This window comes from Grammomys surdaster, unplaced genomic scaffold (assembly GCF_004785775.1).
Source record: "Grammomys surdaster isolate TR1022 unplaced genomic scaffold, NIH_TR_1.0 513, whole genome shotgun sequence".
In the NCBI taxonomy this organism is placed as follows: domain Eukaryota; kingdom Metazoa; phylum Chordata; class Mammalia; order Rodentia; family Muridae; genus Grammomys; species Grammomys surdaster.
Window position 1 is genome coordinate 1128333 of NW_021604932.1, and position 18268 is coordinate 1146600.

Sequence of the window (18268 nt, forward strand, 5' to 3'; positions counted from 1 at the left end):
GGATCCCAGTGAAAACAGACAGTCCATGATTTTAAGGTGTTTATTGTCATGGTGTAAAGTGGATGAGTAAAACCATACCCTACTTCCCAAGGTAGACCTGAGGTTGAATACCTTTTGCAGGGAAGAGTGTCTGGGAAGGAGATTTTATTGGCTAAGTCCTCCAGGCCTTTAGGTACCTCAATAAAATGGAGATCAGTCCTGGGACTACAAGGCTATGAACTGTGGTCACTTCCTTTACCTGTGGAGGGGCTTGCAGCATTGCCTTTACTTGATTGATGGCTACAAATCTATGGAGGGCTATTGGGGGCTATAGCTATGTGACAGGAGCCAGGTGCCCAAGAGTGGAGCAAAATGCATTTTATGCCTTCAGGGTCACCGGGATTTCTAGCCTGTGCTCTACCAGGAACCAGGCTACCTTTCACGGTCCTACAATATTCTAACAGAAAAAAAAAATTCTGAAATAGACAAGGGATAGAAGGAAAAATAAGAAAATGGGGGAGTATTAGAGAAAAAAATAATTCTCTAATATAGGCCAGAATATACAAGTCAACTCACAGCTTTTGACAGCCCTCGACACCCTGTAAAAATCTTTCATATTCCAAAGTTCACTCTTTTTTGAACTTGAAAGCTACCCATATCTTCTCAGAATGCCAGCACTTCTGTAGATAGGATTTAAGACCCACAGAGCTCATAGCCTGAGTATTAGCTGAACAGTGAGGGCACAGACATGAGTGGCATAACATTTCACATATAAATAAAACTGGACCTCACCTGGATCCAAGGAGATGTTAAAATTTCAATAATTCTTTGAAAATTCTTCATGAAACCTATGAATGTCTCATCATTGTAGTTAAAACGATGCTGGAAAATGACAGCAGAGATCACATTGCAGGGCACACAGGCCAGAAGAAAGTTAGGGTCACAGGGAGTCCCTAGAAGAAAAGTAGTTAGAAGTTGATATACAATCCTTGTACAGATTAGATTTTCAAATTAAAGCACTTAGGAGTATGAGCTACCTATAAGGAGTCATCACTGTGTGCTCCACAAGCCTAAAAGACACTTTATTCTGTGCTCCCAAAATAAACTATCTGATGTTCTCCACATAATTTGTGATCTATAGATATTCTCTTCTCTTAAAGAGGCTCCATAGTTCTCATTCAAAAGAGGAAAAAATATGAATCTAAATCAGGTAAAGTTGTATAAATGTGTGCAATTTAAATCTAAAGGTAGACTGTTCCTTATAGTGTCTTATCAAATCTTAACAATTCAGGGGTCCAGGTAAGTTGAGACTACTGGTCTTCCTATGGGGTCACTCTCCTCCTCAGCTTCTCCCAGACTTTCCCTAATTCAACCAGAGGGGTCCCCAACTTCAGTCCAATGGTTGGGTGTAAGTATATGCTTCTGTCTCAGTTGGCTGCTTGTTGGGCCTCTCAGAGGACAGCCATGGTAGGCTCATGTCTGTAAGAACACCATGGCATCAGTAATAGTGTTAGGCCTTGGTGTCTCCCCTTGAGAAGAATCCCAACTTGAACTTCTCACTGAACCTTCTTTCCCTCAGGCTTTTTTCTACTTTTGTCCCTGCAGTTCTTTTAGATAGGAACAATTCTGGGTCAGAATTTTTTGACTGTGGGATAGCAACCCCATTCCTCCACTTGATACTGTGTCTTTCTACTTGAGGTGGACTCTACACGTTCCCTCTCCCCACTGTTAGGCATTTCATCTAAGGATTCTCTCACCTCCCATGTCTCTGATGCACTCAAGAGGGTCCCCTGACCTCCCATATCTCGAGGTTGTCTGTTTCCATTCATTCTGCTGGCCCTCGGGGCTTTACTCCTGGTGTGCCCTGACCAATACCAAATAATGTTCCCCTTTTTCTATCCCTCTCCCCTCTCCCACCCAGGTTCCTCTCTCCCTCTCTTCCACATGATTGCTTTATTCTCCCTCCCAAGTGGGATTGAAGCATCCTCATTTGAACCCTCCCTAGACCCCCATCTTAATCAATATAAAATCATCAAAGCACTAGCCCTCTCCTGAATTTTCACACCACTGTCAGAACATTACCCTGATCTCCAGAAAGTATCATTATGTGACTAATGAACCCATCCATGTGCTGTCAAATGCGTGTCACCTACACAGTGCCTCTGTGTTTTGTCACCCATCATACTATGTGAAGTGCTTTTGGAGCTGCTTGGCAGGAATCTGACATTATCCAAGGACAAGGAAATGGGCTTCAGCTGGGAATCAGACATTTCAGCCATACAAGGAAGTAATTTCAGTCAGGAATCTAAATCTTAGGCTAGAACAGAGAGGTAGGCTTCAAGCATAAATATGACTTTGGGATAGGACAGAAAGTTGTCTCAGATATTTTGGTCATCCTGATAAGCCCTTAGAAACAGTGATCAAGGAAGTGATCACAGGACTTTGTTTATTGCCTTGCTTGTTCTTTGACTATTTGTGTTTATTGTCTTGCTTGTTCTTTGACTATTTGCATCTATTGTATTGCTAGTTCTTCAACCTAGAACTGACCTTAATACTTGCATGTAATTAAAACTGTATAAAAGCAGATTGGGAAAAAATAAACTTGCCTTCAGCCTCAGAACTGGCTGGGGTCATGCTACAATATTGTCTAATTGTGTTTTTTTTTTTAATTCTCATTCCTACACTGGAGAACATGTTGACTGACTGGGCTGGCCTTGTCAGATGGTGCCTCAACATTGGAGATCCAGTAAGAAGAGTATAGTGAAGGAACTGGAAATACACACAAAGGAAAGTAAAGAAGATTTGGGCCAGTGGTAATAAACTTTGTAGAATGGGGCAAGGTAATGGTAAAATGTATTTTGTGTATGTGTTGAGAGTTAAAATCTAAAGAAGGGAAGATAATTCTCATAGATGCTTTTAGTCTTTGGACCCTGACTAGAGATGGTTTACACCCTAGACATGAGAAAGAATGGGTTTGAGAAAAGCAGTCCTCCTCTACTATCTCGGGATGCTTTCGAAAAAGAGAAGGAAAATGAACTTAAGCTGTCTCAGAGCTCTCCTAGGAACAGGCGGAGGTCAGGAGATGTCCTGCCTCCTCTCTGGCTCCTACTGGAGAAATTCTTAGTCTTGATTTGGGGTCCATAAGATAGAATATCTGGGTTCCTTCAGAACATCTAGTTCTCTTCCCTTTGTCTGTTGTCTGTGCTTGGTGCACCAATCTGTCTGTGTCTGTCAGTTTATGTCTGTGTTTTTGTTTCGTTGCTTGAATATTCTGTTTCATGTTTAAAAGAAAAAAATAGTTAAAACTTTATCTGCTGGTTGTTCACCCCCTTGATTTAGTTTTAACTAGTTTTTAAAAAAGAAAGAAAGAAAAAGAAAAAAAAGCAGTTTCACTTGGCCTTTGGACCCCTGCACCTGTAGCTAGGCGTCTAGCACAGCTAGAGAAGCCCTGCCAGGGGCTCATTGTCTGGAATAGCCACTCTTAAAGGGGGCAGATTTTTTTGGTTTCTATGGGAAAGGAGCTGACAGCTGTTTCTCCTAGAAAAATCTCTGTGACTGTGATTACTGGGTTCATCAGGTAACAAGGTACTCTTCTCTTGAAATTACCGTTAGAAAAATTAAGAATGTTGTCTGGTTTAAATAAGTAAATGTGTGCGGGCACTTAATGTTTGCTTCTGACTGGTTTTAAATGTATAAATATGCTCTGCATGTCTTGGCTATAGATTATTGGCTTAAGTTATTGGGTATGATTAAAAATTTGTAACATTAGTAACAGAACGTTGGCTTAAAACTGGTAACTCAGGGTTGAAGTCACCCAGAACAGCAATGTGTGGCATGAGCCAGCCCAGGGAAACAGGTCTCTAAAGATACGTCTAAACTGGGTAATATTTTATGTAATTCTTATCCTAAAAAGCAGACTTATAAATGATAGGATTTAGAGTAGTGTCTCTTCGGTGAGTTATTGGAAGCTGAACCATCTTGTGTTTGTGGGCAGGAATTGGCAGCCAAACTTTGTAGCATGGGGGTGATTTGCTTGGTGTATTTAGAGAGACTGGATTGTTTGGAGGTTGAGTTTTGCTTTCCAAAGTTATTATGCTCTGGTGTTAAGAAAAACTTAAAAATTATAGTTAAACTGCCTTTGTTCCATTGGCTGCAGTTTGCAGTTAGATCACAGGTTTGGGATTTTAACTCACACATATCGGTAATTAAGAAAAAATTCAGCAAGTGGAGATTGTTGCATACTTTGCAAAGGGTTGATGAGGCTATGGAATTTGTGGAGGCATTGCAGCGGGCTTGCCTGCTCTAGCTGCCATTTCAGGAAACGCATATAGAATTATTATGGATTTGGAGGATTGCTTTTATACTGTTCCTTTGCATTCTGGTGACTGTGAGAGGTTTGCATTTAGTGAGCTTGCTTGTAATTTTGGAGCGTCCATGAAGCTATATCGTTGGAAAGTTTTGCCTCAAGGAATGGCTAATAGCCTTACATTATGTAAAAAAGAAACGTGTTGCTGCCTCAGTACAAGAAGTTAAGACTTTGAATCTTTCAGTGTATGCTTTATACGTTACATGGATATTTTATTAGCTGATCCCTCTGAAGGAGTTTTACTACAAGCCTTTGCTCTTCTTATACAATGATCTTTAAAATTTTAGAGTAGTTGTTACTCCAGAAAAAATTCAAAGGCAATATCTTTTTCAATATTTGGGACATAAGTTATAGCCTAAACAAATTGTGGCACAGAAAATTCAAATGAGAAAAGATAATTTACTTATTTTTAAATGATTTTCAAAAGCTTCTAGGAGGTATTAATTGGTTAAGACCTAATCTTAAGCTTACTATAGGAGAACATAAACCTCTGATATTCTTAAGAGGAATACAAATCCTAATTCCCCTTGACAATTAACTGATGAGGGACAAATAGCTTTGCAGAAAGCAGAGGAAGCTATTAGTCAACAACAGATACATTATATAGATTGTGATCAATTGTTGGCTGTTTGCATCCTTGCTACAACTCACACACCCACAGCAGTCCTTTGACAAAAGGGATCATTAATGTGGATTCATCTTTCTACATCTCCAAGTGAAGATGAATGAAGCTATTATGAAGCTGTTGCTGTGTTACTACAGAATTGTAGGACAGACTTATGAAAGTACTTTGGGAAAGAACCTGATGAAATGTTTATTCCTTATTCCAAACAGCAATTAAATTGGTTATTGTGAAATACTGATATTTAGTCTATTGCATGTGCAAACTTTTTAGGCAAAATTTATAATCATTATCCAAAAGACAAGTTGTTGCAATTTTCCTCTATGTACGCTTTTGTATTTCCTGTAACTTAGGCATGGAGCCCATAGAAAATGCACTTACTGTATTTACAGATGACTCATCTAAAGGGAAAGCAGTATATGTAATTAGGTCACATGTCCATTCTTTTTTAGTTTCCCCCCACTTTATCACAGATTATTGAATTACATGCTGTAGCCACTGTTTTTAAAATGCTGAAAAAACAAGTTTTCAATTTGTATACTGATATAGCCAATATATAGCTTATGGTTTACAATTGCTTGAAATTGTTCCTTTTTAAAGATATTGTTAATTCTCATATTGCAATTATTTATGCAAATACAACTCAATTGAAGAGAAAGTACTATCCCTTTAAAAGACTGTCTTTATAGGACATTTAAGATTGGATTGCCTGGACCCCTTAGTGGGGACAATGCCATAGCAGATTTGTATACCAGGCAGATTATAAGCCTTATACAGGAATAAGTTGCCAAACAATCTCATTCTTTACATAATAAAATAGTAATAGTTTGAGACAAGTTAATATTTCTAGAGAATGTGCAAGTCAAATTTTAAAGACTTGTCCTGAATGTCCTCAGTTTCTACCTGTACCACATAATGGTGTTAATCCACAAGGACTCATACCTAATCAATTATGGCAAATGGGTGTTACTCATATTTCTGATTTTGAACAATTAAAATATGTACATGCAACTATTGAAACCTTTTCAGGCTTTCTAGTTGCAACTGCTTTAACAGGAAAAGCAACTAAACTAAAAATGTAGTTTTTAGTCATTGCCTACATTGTTTTTCTATACTGGGTTTTCCAAATCAGATTAAAACAGGTAATGAAACTGGCTATTGTAATTAAGCATTTGAGATTTTGCTGTTGACACTTTAATATTACTCATATTGCTGGGATTCTTTATAATCCTCAAGGACATGGTATTGTGAAACAAGCCCATGGAATTTTAAAACACTATCTTCATAAAATAAAAAAGGGAGAGTTAAGTCCCTGTACACCATAAATTTATTTAAATCATGTTCTTTTTATTAAATTTTTTAAAATTTTGGATAAGCATACTTATGCCCAGGTGAAATGGAAGGGTCCACTTACTGGCATGGAATGATCCTAATCAGGTATTTAATATGAGGAAGAGGGCATGTTTGTGTTTCTTCTGCAGGATGATGCAGGAGCATGCTAGCTGCCAGAGTGATTGGTGAGACATGATGATGCTGAGACAAAGAATGATTCTGACCATGAGTTTGCTGAGTGCTTTAACAATGGTGACTGGGAAGCTGTATTGCACATATGTTCCTGAGCCACATTAGCCTGCCTATATCCCAGATTGGACAAGCTGCCTTGCCTCAAGATTTTAGACCTGTGGGACAGAGAATCAAAATGAAATGACTATTCTATTTTCCTGTAATGTGACCAGTTATTTTGATTCAATCATGGGCTGGTATAGAAATTAATACGATGTTGGAAATGATAGTCTTCATTTGGAAGTCTAGTTCTGGACATTTTCCGAGACATAGTTGGATGTTAGCTGCAGTTCTTTTGTAAGCTATGTTAGCAATAGATAAAAAATTGGGATAGGATCTAGACTTCGAATAAGTGTCAGTGCATGTGTTAAAGCTCCTAATCTTTTATAATTGGTCATGTTAAAAATTACTTTTGTTTCTTCTACAGTATTTAATGTGAGTTGTATTGATTGTATACTTTCTAATTGTGTCAATGTGTTGAAACCTGGCATGTCTGTTATGGTGGTCTATCAACTGGCTTTTATTTTATTGCCTGTAAGTATTACAGGACCTTGATATTCTGAAAAACTTGCAAGTATTGGAAGAAGTGAGTCAGGCTTTAAGCAGAAGCAAGAGGGTAGTGGGCTTGATTATTACTGGTATAGCAGCTTTAATTACATTAATAGATAGCAACACTGCTTCCGAAATTGCGTTGACACAAGAAGTTAAGACAGCTACATTTGTTAATCATTTAGCAAAAAATGTTACAAATGCTCTGAGTATTCAAGAGGATTTAGGTAGGCATTTGGAACAATGAATTTATGCTCTTTATGATACTATTCAAATTATTGGAGAGGAGGTTCAGAGTCTAAATGTAAGGAGCCATCTCAACTGCCATGCCATAGATTAGTGTTACTTCTGAAATTTACAATGACAATCACTATAACTGGGAAAAAGTTCAAAGATACTTGCAGGGTATTTAGTATAATTCTAACACCATTCTGGGTGTTTTAGTTTTGCACACTGAGTTTATGAATTTAAAGAATGCTGCTCTACTGAGCTTTGATCCTGAAGATACTGCTGGATCCATGGCCTGAGGTCAATATTTCTATTTTGGTCAAACCTCAGGAATGGTATATATAGCTTGATCATGCTAGCCCTTTTTGTCCTGGGAATAATTTTATTACTGACCATTATGTTAAACCTTGTCTTTAACAATATCAACATGTTGGTGGCCAAATTACATGGCTTGAAACCAAAAATAGACCCACCCAGACAGAGTTATTAATGAACAGGCTGGTAAATCAAGGATGGGTAAGATTCTGCACAGAGCCTTACCAACCTGAGACAGAAGTGCATTGTTTTTGATAATGCATATTCCATGATGGGTGAGTAAGGTATTCTCGTCAGAACAACCTAAGATAGGCTCAGTTTTGTTTATGAAATAAAAAGGAGGGAGATGCAGAGAGCTTTTGTAGCTCCTTGGCAGAAATCTGACATTGAAATGGGCTTCAGCCAGGAATCTGACATTTGGGCCATGACAAGGAAGTAATTTCAGGCAGAATCTAAATCTTAGGCTAGAACAAAAAAGTAATTTCAGGCAGGAATCTAAATCTTGGGCTAGAACAAAGAAGTGGGCTTCAGGCATGAATATGACTTTGGACGAGGACAGGGAAGTAGGCTCAGATGTTTTGGTCATCCTGATAAGCCCTTAGAAAGAGTGATCAAGGGCATGATCATGGGACTTTGTTTACTACCTTACTTGTTCTTTGACTATTTGTGTTTATTGTCTTGCTTGTTCCTTGACTATTTGCATCTATTGTATTGCTAGCTTCTCAACTTAGAACTGACCTAAATACTTGCATGTAATTAAAATGGTATAAAAGCAGATTGGGAAAAAATAGACTGGCCTTCAGCCTCAGAACTGGCTGGGGTCATGCTACAGTGTTGTCTAATTGTCTGTTTTCTTTTTAATCCTCACTCCTGGACAGGAGAACATGTTGACTGATTGGGCTGGACTGGTCAATACTACAACCTCAGGAAAAAAAACTAGTTAGAACTAAATGTAAAAGTTACAAAGACAACAGGTCTACCCACTTATAATGAATGTTGTATTGTTTTCTTCAATATACAATGTATTCTTCAATATACATTGAAGAAATGGCATCACTGAGAGTGTGAAGTCCAAGTGAGAAGTGGGATAAAGCCAAGTATGAGTGAATGTGGGTCAGGAGATGAGGCAAAATCATAATCGAGTATAAATATTCTTGGTCTTCCACACCATTTTCACACAAGATTTGTATTGTACTTCATTATATTATGTAGCAATATTATATTATTATATTTGGTATCTTATTTACATTATATATGCAAAATCACTTCCAATGTAACTATGAACTCTAACACATTATTTTGCCTACTCAAACTTCCAAATATTGTTCTAAGAAGTTGATGGAGATCTCAAAGGCCTGCCATGACTTTCAGACACTATAAATTTTTATGTTACTAACACCAAAGACTGAGATAAATCTATCAACCAGAAGTAGAGCAATTGAATGAACTATATTACATCTAAGTCAACAGAATACTATAACTCAGGTCTTAACATCATAGAATCTATAAAAAGTTAAACACATGAGGCTATCAACACATTTGAAAATCAACTCAGAACAATAACCTATATAATGCATGTAGTATGATCTTTTCCATTTCTTCACATATCTTACATATGTTGGTACTACATATCACCTAATTAATATTCATTTGCACTCTCACTTCACTTCCACTATTTAACCTTAGATCAACAAGACTATATATTGTCTGTAATAATTACATTTTATATCATACCAGAAATCTGTTAAATGTGTATTCAAATTTTATAGAATGTTGGTATAGAACGCAATAATTCACCATGAAAAATGAAATGAAATTATGCTAATGGTGTTCATAAAACATTTAGATACTGATGTTCTAGAACTTTGTATGTTTTGTGACCCTGACCTTTCCCTTCCTGCTCTGCTGCCCATGCTTTCTCCTCTAACATGTCCCACACATGCATGTGCTCACATACTCATACACTCATGCACTGAGATTTACACTCAAGTAGGTCCATCATTTCCTATCCTTTGTGAACATGACATATTAGATAATTTATTTACCCTGTAATGCTTGTGAAGAAGTTTCTTGACAACTCCCTGTGTTTTCAAAATTAATGCAATCATGATGCTTGTTTTCCTTCCTGTTCACATAGCTAGTCACTTTTCCAGTCTCCTCCTTCACTTAGGTGTAGTCCTGTTGCTTGATAGAGTCTACTAACTTGAGATTGATTTTTCTGTACTATTTACATATCTAACTTAAAAATATATTGTTTCCTGTAGTTTTATCTCCTTATATAATCACATTAAAAAGAGAACCATAAATAATACTGAAAGTTAATTTCACAAAAATTGGTCAGTGTGTGTCATGGAAGGGCTAGCATCATAACTGTCTCATTTCTTTACTGTTGTCAGGTGATCAGAGTAACCTTCAACTATACTTCAAACTCTGTGACTGCTATAAAAAGCCTACTTGTAATAAAAATTCCTTTTCCCTGATAAATATAGAAATAATATACACCATTGGTTTTTCTCAATGCTTCCACCAGACAAAGGGCTTCCTCCTGAATTCGGTCTTCAATAGTTTTCTTTCCCATCCCCAAAGACCTTAAGACCATAATGGAAAAACGACGTGTTTGCTCCCATGTTTCTCCATTGCTGAAAATTATTCCTGTTGAGACAAAAAAAAATCTACTATTATGAATTCTAGTTGATAGCATTCATTCTCAGGAAACTCCTATACAGGTATAGAAGACATGTTTATTGGTTATATCAGCCACATCTTATCTGAAACATCTCTTAATGCAACCTAGTATTTCACCACTAGGACTCTTGATTTCACATACTGAAGAGCTTGTTTCACCTATTAATGTCCCAAAACCTCAGAATAATTCTGTGACTCTTTGGTCTTCTCCATTGTGCTGATAACAATGTTAAAGACCATGAAAGAAAAATGTTTTCTTTATGATCATACATATTTTTTTAAAATGCAGAGACCAAGTTAGCACTACCTTTTCTTATTTTGTATATGAATTTTAGAAAAATCAAGAGACAATTCTTCAGAGAAGTGAAGACTGAAATATGGTTGGGTGGAGACATGATTGTCCAGCATAAAGTGGTGATGGGGTAGAGATGCAGGCTTCTGCTTTGGAAGGAATCACACAACACCATGTTCCTCAGATAAAGGATATGGTAATTGAGAGGTCACTCTTTGCATTTTAACATTCACTCTCTCCTTGTTTAAACTTTTTCTGCATTGTGTGATCTTTCTATCTAGAAAGTTAAGCATAAATTCTCTAAATGTAAAACATGATCAAGGTAAGAGATAAACTCATTTAAAAAAAGAAGCTGGCTAAGGAAGAATCTTAGAGAACAATGAAAAGAAATAAAAAAACTATTATCATGTTTGCTGGCACACAGTGCTCCATCAAAAGACAGAACAGCATTAGATCAGCATCAAAATCAATTATTAATATAGAGTTGGTTTCCAACTATGTATATTCAGTTTCTGACTTCTTTGCTATGAATTATTGGAAAACACCTATATGATCAGTCTGAAGTATAATATGAATATTAAATGTTTCTTTTTTCTTAGGTTATTGACATATATTATGTCTTCCTAACCCTGGGCAGTAAGTTAAATCTCCCAATCAGGTATACAACTGTGGAAGACAGTAACCCATACTCTACAATGTGGCTGTTTGGTCATAGTGTTTGATAGGTTAACTGTTATAAGTGCATTTTCATCTTATACTAGTTTTAGCTTTAAAGAGATTGCAAGCATGTAACCTAAGCATGGCTTGAGAGACATATGCTTTAATTTTAAAAGCATTTCCAATTAGTAGCAATAGTTTCCTTGGAGTAAAACTATTTCTTCCACTCTCAGCATTCCTCAGTTGCCTATAATTTTATTATAGGGTTGAGGCCTCTTGGGATTTTGCTCATCCATGTATATTGTTGCCATTCTTGTTTACATCACATTAGGAAATTCAATTGATGAGACTTTATGGGTATAGCTTCTGACATTATTAGGAGACACAATCTCACAACAAACTCCCAATCTTCTGGCTTTTACAAACTTTATCTCCCTCTTACTTAGTGTTCCCTAAGCCTTAAATGCAAAACTAATCTGTATATGTATCTACAGAATTTTAGGACTGGGCTTCAAAACTCTTCACTAATTGGTTATCCAGTATCAAATGATCAGCCCTGAAAATAAATATACAAATAACATTATATAGACATATAGACTGAGCAAGCTTTATTTAAGGATAAGCATATATATATATGTATATGTATATATATACATATATATAGCATGTATACATATATATATGAGTATATATACATATATACAAGTACATATAAACATATATATGCAAACAATATACAAGAAAATATATAAGAAAATGTATAATGCAAATAATGACAATTAATTAAAAAGAGGTCATGAATTTTAAATTGAGCAAAGAGGGTATATGGGAGAGTTTAGATGGAGAAAAGAGAAAGGATAAACATAATTGTATTATTACAATCTCAAAAACAATGTAAAAGAACTTGATTTTTGACAAAGGAGTTAAAACTATCCAGTGGAAAAAAGACAGCATTTTCGACAAATGGTGCTGGATCAACTGGCAGTCAACATCTAGAAGAACACAAATTGATTCATTCTTATCTTCTTGTACAAATCTCAAGTCCAAGTAGATCCAGAACCTTCACTAAAATCTAATAGAAGAGAGAGTGGGGAAGAGCCTCGAACACATGGGCACAGGGGAAATTTTCCTGAACAGAACACCAATGGCTTATGCTCTAAGATCAACAATAAACAAATGGGATCTCATAAAATTGCAAAGCTTCTATAAGGCAAAGAACACTGTCAATAGGACAAAATGGCAACCAACAGATTGGGAAAAAAATCTTTACCAACCCTCCATCCAATAGAGGGCTAATATCCAATATATACAAAGAACTCAAGAACTTAGATTCCAGAGAACCAAATAACCCCATTTAAAAATGGGGTAAAGAGCTAAACAAAGAATTTCCAACTGAGAAATATCAAATGGTCAAAAAGCACCTAAAGAAATGTTCAACATCCTTAATCATCAAGGAAATGCAAATCAAAACGACCCTGAGATTCCACCACACGCCAGTTAGAATGGCTAAGAGTAAAAACTCAAGTGACAGCAGATGCTGGTGAGGATGTGGAGAAAGAGGAACACTCATCCATTGTTGGTGGGATTCCATACTGATACAATCACTCTGGGAATCAGCCTGGTGGTTCCTCAGAAATTTGGACAGAGTACTACCTGAGCACCCAGCTATACCTCTCCTGGGCATATATCTAGATGATGCTCCAACATATAACAAAGACACATGCTCTACTGTGTTCATAGCAGCTTTATTTATAATAGTCAGAAGCTGTAAAGAACCCAGATGTCCTCAACAGAGGAATGGATACAGAAAATGTAGTACATTTACACAATGGAGTACTACTCACCTATTAAAAACAATGAATTCATAATATTCTTAGACAAATGGATGGAACTAGAAAATGTTATCCTGAGTGAAGTAACCCAGTCACAAAAGAACACACATAGTTTGCCCAAAAGCTCAGATTTCACAAGATACAATTCACAGACCACGTGAAGCTCAAGAAGAAGGAAGAACAAAATGTGGATGCTTTAGTCCTTCTTAGAAGGAAGAACAAAATACTCACAGGAGAAAATATGGAGACAAAGTATGGAGAAGACACTAAAGGAAAGGCCATCCAGAGATTGCCCCACCTGGGTATTCATCCCAAATACAGTCGTTAAACCTGGGTGCTATTACAGATGCCAGGAAGTGCTTACTGATGGGAGCCTGTTATGGCTGTCTCCTGAGAGGCTTTGCCAGAGCCTAACAAATACAGAAGTGGATTCTTACAGCCAACCATTGGACTGAGCACATAGTCCCAGATTGAGGAGCTGGAAAAGGAACTGAAGAAGCTGAGGGGATTTTCAGCCCTGTGGCAGGAGCAACAGTGTCAACAGGCTAGACCCCCTGGAGCTCCCATGGACTAAACCACCAATCAAAGAGTATACATGGAGGGACCCATGGTTCCAGAAGCATATGCAGCAGAGGATGGCCTTGTCAGGCATCAATGGGAACAGAAGCCCTTGGTCCTGTGAAGGCTCAATGCCCCAGTGTAGAGGAATGCCAGGGCAGGAGGGTGGGAGTGGGTGAGTGGTGGGGGAGTACCCTCATAGATGCAGAAGGTTGGGGGATGGGACAGGGAGTTTCTAGAGGAAAAACCAGCAAGAGGGAAAACATTAAAAATGTAAATAAATAAAATATTCAATAAAAAAGAAAAGAATTAAAATGTATCCAATATCAATGCACTACATAAACACTGAATATTCCTATGGCCCCCTCTTTAAAAAGCATGGCTGTGCTTTTTGTTTATTTTCACTATATTTAAATAGTCTCTACAATTTTAAAAAATAAAAGACTGGATACAAGTCTGTAAATATTCGTATCTGTACTGGTTCCAACACTATACACATTTTTAAATCATCTAGAGAAGGAGTTCTCAACTTTCCTAATGATGCAGCACTTTAATATAGTTCTTCATGTTGTGGTAACCCCCAAACATAACATTATTTAATTACTTCTTTATTACTATACTTTTGATATTATGCATTATAATGTAAATATCTTTTACATAGGATATCTAATATTTGACCACCAAAGATTTAGAACCACTAATCTAGACTATAAATCAGTCCATGAAATACTCACATCTATACTGGTTTCCACACTATACACAATTTTTAAATCATCTAGATCCATACTTCAATCCATAAAGTCTAATTCTTGGTGACTCAAATATTTTTTAATTTTTCTTTTCTTTTGTCTCAATTTCATTATCATTCTGTTTACTAGATGTAATACAAAATGAGTATGCCCCTGTCAAAAATTCACACTTAATGTCTGGATGTAATGTTGTAATGTTAATCAGTTTATAAAGTGAATTATTGATCCCATGTAAGCAATACATTTTAGTAGTGATCACTAAAGACAAGGGAGTGACAAAAGGAAAGGAAAGGAGAATGAAATATTTAGTGGATGATGAGCACTGTGTCTGGGTACTAAAATAGAACAGAAAATGACATTAAAGTCTAATATACATTAATCGAAATTTAACCAAATATAAAGAAGAATGAAATCACTTTGTGGAATAAGAGGAATAAAAGGGCCACAGAAGAGGAAGAAGAGAGCAAGAAGGAGAGGTTAAAGAAGGACAATAATATATACAAGAAGAGATGGAGTTACTGAGAGGGGAAGGGAATTAGTGAAAAAGACTGGAAAGTGAGAGAGCAGTGAGGATGTTAAAATTTGAGCAGTGGTTGCACTAAAATGACATGATGAAGCTTTTTGTATGTGATCATTGAGTCATTTTCAAATTTTGTAAAACAATTCATGGATTCATAAATATTATAGTTTTTTCCAGTTTTCTTCCCTATTTAGCTTAGTTGCCTCTTGTACAGTCCTGGATGTGTCCCAACAAAGAGCCATACCTAACCCTTGGCTTTCTTTACTGAGTAAAGGTGATTGCATTTTTCCAGAAAACTCATCTCCTCGGTCAATCAGAGCTTCCTTCAATACTTCGTATCCATGCAGCACCACAGTGGGCTTCATGCCCAGATACACAGTGAACACAGGACCATACTTTTCGGCCAGCTGAAAACAGAGCAGAGTGAACAGTGAAGGTGATATTTTCATTCATACCAAAGAGACATTTTAATATTTGCCAACTCATTAACATTAGATGTAGTAGCTTAATAATAAATGACATTTAAATGGCCATTATCATTATGCTGTTGCTAGCATTGCTGTTACTGCTCTTCTCTGTAACAGAGAATGTGACAGAGAATATGATATATATTTGCTCAAATTTTACTTTTACCTTTTCCTATCAAGCCAACATTTGCATCAGATTTTGCTTCCAGCCCATTCTTTTTGGGGGTGATTATTTTATTTATATTTCAAATAGTATCCCCCTTCCAGGCTTCCCCTTCACAAACCCCCTAACCTGTCGCCCTCCCCCTACCTCTATGAGGGTAGTCCCCCACCCACCCACTCCTGCTTCAGAACCCTAGCCTCCACAGGCCCAATGGGCTCCCCTCCCATTGACGCCAGATAAGGCAATCCTCTGCTACATATGCAGATAGAGCCATGGGTCCCTGCATGTGTACACTCTGGTTAGTGGTTTAGTCCCTGGAAGCTTCGGGGGTTCTGGTTGGCATTCTTAAAATAAATAATGTTTTTCTCTTCCTAAGTACAGGGCATTTCTCCCAGTCATTTCACTATACATGAGTTATCATCTCCTGCCATCCATTCTCCATGTTATCTTTATGCTGAGGTCTCTGAGTTTTAATGAGTACTGAGAACACAGCAGGATGGATCCCTCCTCTCTAGACTGTACCATCTATAAGGTTTTATATATTCCATTCACTTTTAAAATCAGCAGCATACACAGACCATGATGCCTGATGCCAAGTAGCTATTCATGACAGCTTAATGCAATCATAGTCAACTAACTTGTAAGGGAGGAATCATGACAGATTGAAGAAATAGAGAGTAAAGTTCAGGGAGATTTTAAAACTTGCCCCAAGTTGTAAGTTAACTTAGAGCTTGTAGGTCAGGAAGAAGAAACTGTGGGTACACTTACTGCTCTGGTGACTGGCTATTTCACAGAAAAGATAGATTTCTGGCTATTCCTTCAGTCTTCAGAAAAATGGCTACCATGTGAATCAATCATAGAGAAGTCATCAGCTAAATATCCAGAAAATGTGAGAACTTGTAGGGCCATGAAGGGAAGATTTGGTCTCCCTAGTAGAGTACTGGGATAATTTGAGATAGCCAGAGACCCAACAGGTGACCATGGCCTGTAAGGGACGGCATGTATCTCCCCATTCTCCCAGATTCCAGATTCCTACATGCAGCCTACATCCCCATTAACCTGCACCTTGCAAACACATTTGGCTCAGAGTAGCTCCTCCCAGAGAGGTTTGTGTCACCATCTACCTACAGGCAGAGGGCATGTCATATTCATGAGTTCCCTAAAGGCCGGGGGTGGGGGGACATAGCTAATTAAGTTATTCCTCCCCAGACTCTCCTCTTTCCCCCTTCCTATTTAAGCCAGCTCCCTCTGGTGTTTACGGGGTGCACATCCAACTACCACGCCATGAACAATAAACATCTTGGAACATTAGACTTTCTCTAGTTATTGGGAACCACCACGCAGTCTGGGGATTCTGCCCCAGACCATTTCTCCTGTTTGTGGGACCTGCCAGTGTGGAAAGTTTCTGGAACTCCCTGGCCTTCTCCCCACCCCCACCCCACCCCCGTGGATCACCGCTGTGCATTTCTGGGCCGCCACAGCGCACGGAAACTTCAAAACTTTCCGAATTACTGAATCCTTGGTTATATCCTTGACTTCAAATCATTGTATCTTCTAGAAAAATGTAGAATTGAGAACTTATAAATTAATAGATTTCATGATTAAACATAATTCTCACTGCACTGAATTTATCAGAGAATAATTGCTATACTGAAAGGGACCTAACACAGGATGTGAACATTGACCTTTCTGCTTCTGACAGTGACTGATCTATAGGTTGTCTTGGATTTATATTAAATCTTTTGTTTAATTCTTGAACTTGAGAGATGGTTCCATATATAAAGCACTTGCTATGTTCACATAAAACCAGGTACAGTCTTGTGTACAAGCAATCCTAGTGCTCCACGATGAGAAGACAGACAGGAGAATCCTTAAAACCTCACAGCCTGCTAGCCTGGAATACACAGCAGTAATTGACAAAGACAATGTCTCAAATAAGATAGCAAACAGGACAAACCCAAGTTTATCCTCTGACTGCCCATGCTCACTATAGCATACGTGTCCTCACACTCAATCATAGATATGCACATACATATGCACATATGTACATCATACACAGGCACATTCACTCTTTACTTGGACCTTCAGCTGCCTAATGAGAAAATAAGTGCAGGATAAAACTTATCAATTTGCCACCAGAATGTAACTGCCCCCTTCACCTTAAGTTGTAGTTCAGTTCTTATTAGAATCTGAGTGCAGGCTAGGTAAACATTCAAATGTTTATCCAATGAGGCTAATCCTCGTGCCTCAAGGTTCAAGCCATCAGCCTGACTGAGGTTCTTTTTTCCATTAATTTATTTATTTATTCATGTTACATCCCGATTGCTGCCCTCCTTTCCAGTCCCCCTTCAGAGTCCATTTCCCCATCTCCATACCCTCTACCCTGGTGCATAAAGTCTCTGCAAGGTTAGGCTTTAGGAACAGCCCCCACTATAGTTGTTTGGGGACTCACATGGAGACATCAGCTACATATGTGCCAGGGACAGAGGTCCAACTTGTATTTGCAACTAAAGTCCTTTTAAGCTTAAATATTCTGATACAGAGCTTCTAGAATCCCTCAGTTATTATCCTATACTAGTAGTGTGAGAGTAAAAAATTTAAAACAACTTGGTAAAGACCGCAGGACGGCTTGCTGAGCTTGCTGAGAATAGTCATAATAAAAATATCAAGCCCCTCTAGGGACGAGGTGACCAGAAATGTAGAAACAACCAAAGACATATCTT

The 18268-nt window shown here is 37.6% G+C and overlaps 1 protein-coding gene across 1 annotated transcript in view; it reads right to left on the reverse strand.

Annotated features, from left to right (window-relative positions):
• LOC114633061 (cytochrome P450 2C70-like) overlaps nucleotides 1–15318 on the reverse strand; it is a 42213-nt gene extending 26895 nt beyond the window's left edge. The window contains exons 1-3 of the mRNA XM_028781683.1: nucleotides 15160–15318; nucleotides 10125–10274; nucleotides 772–932 (exon numbers count right to left, since the gene is read on the reverse strand). Of these exons, the coding sequence (XP_028637516.1) occupies nucleotides 772–932; nucleotides 10125–10274; nucleotides 15160–15280 (432 nt within the window). The 5' untranslated portion in view covers nucleotides 15281–15318. The remainder of the gene's footprint in view (nucleotides 1–771; nucleotides 933–10124; nucleotides 10275–15159) is intronic.
• Between the last annotated feature and the right edge of the window lie 2950 nt (nucleotides 15319–18268).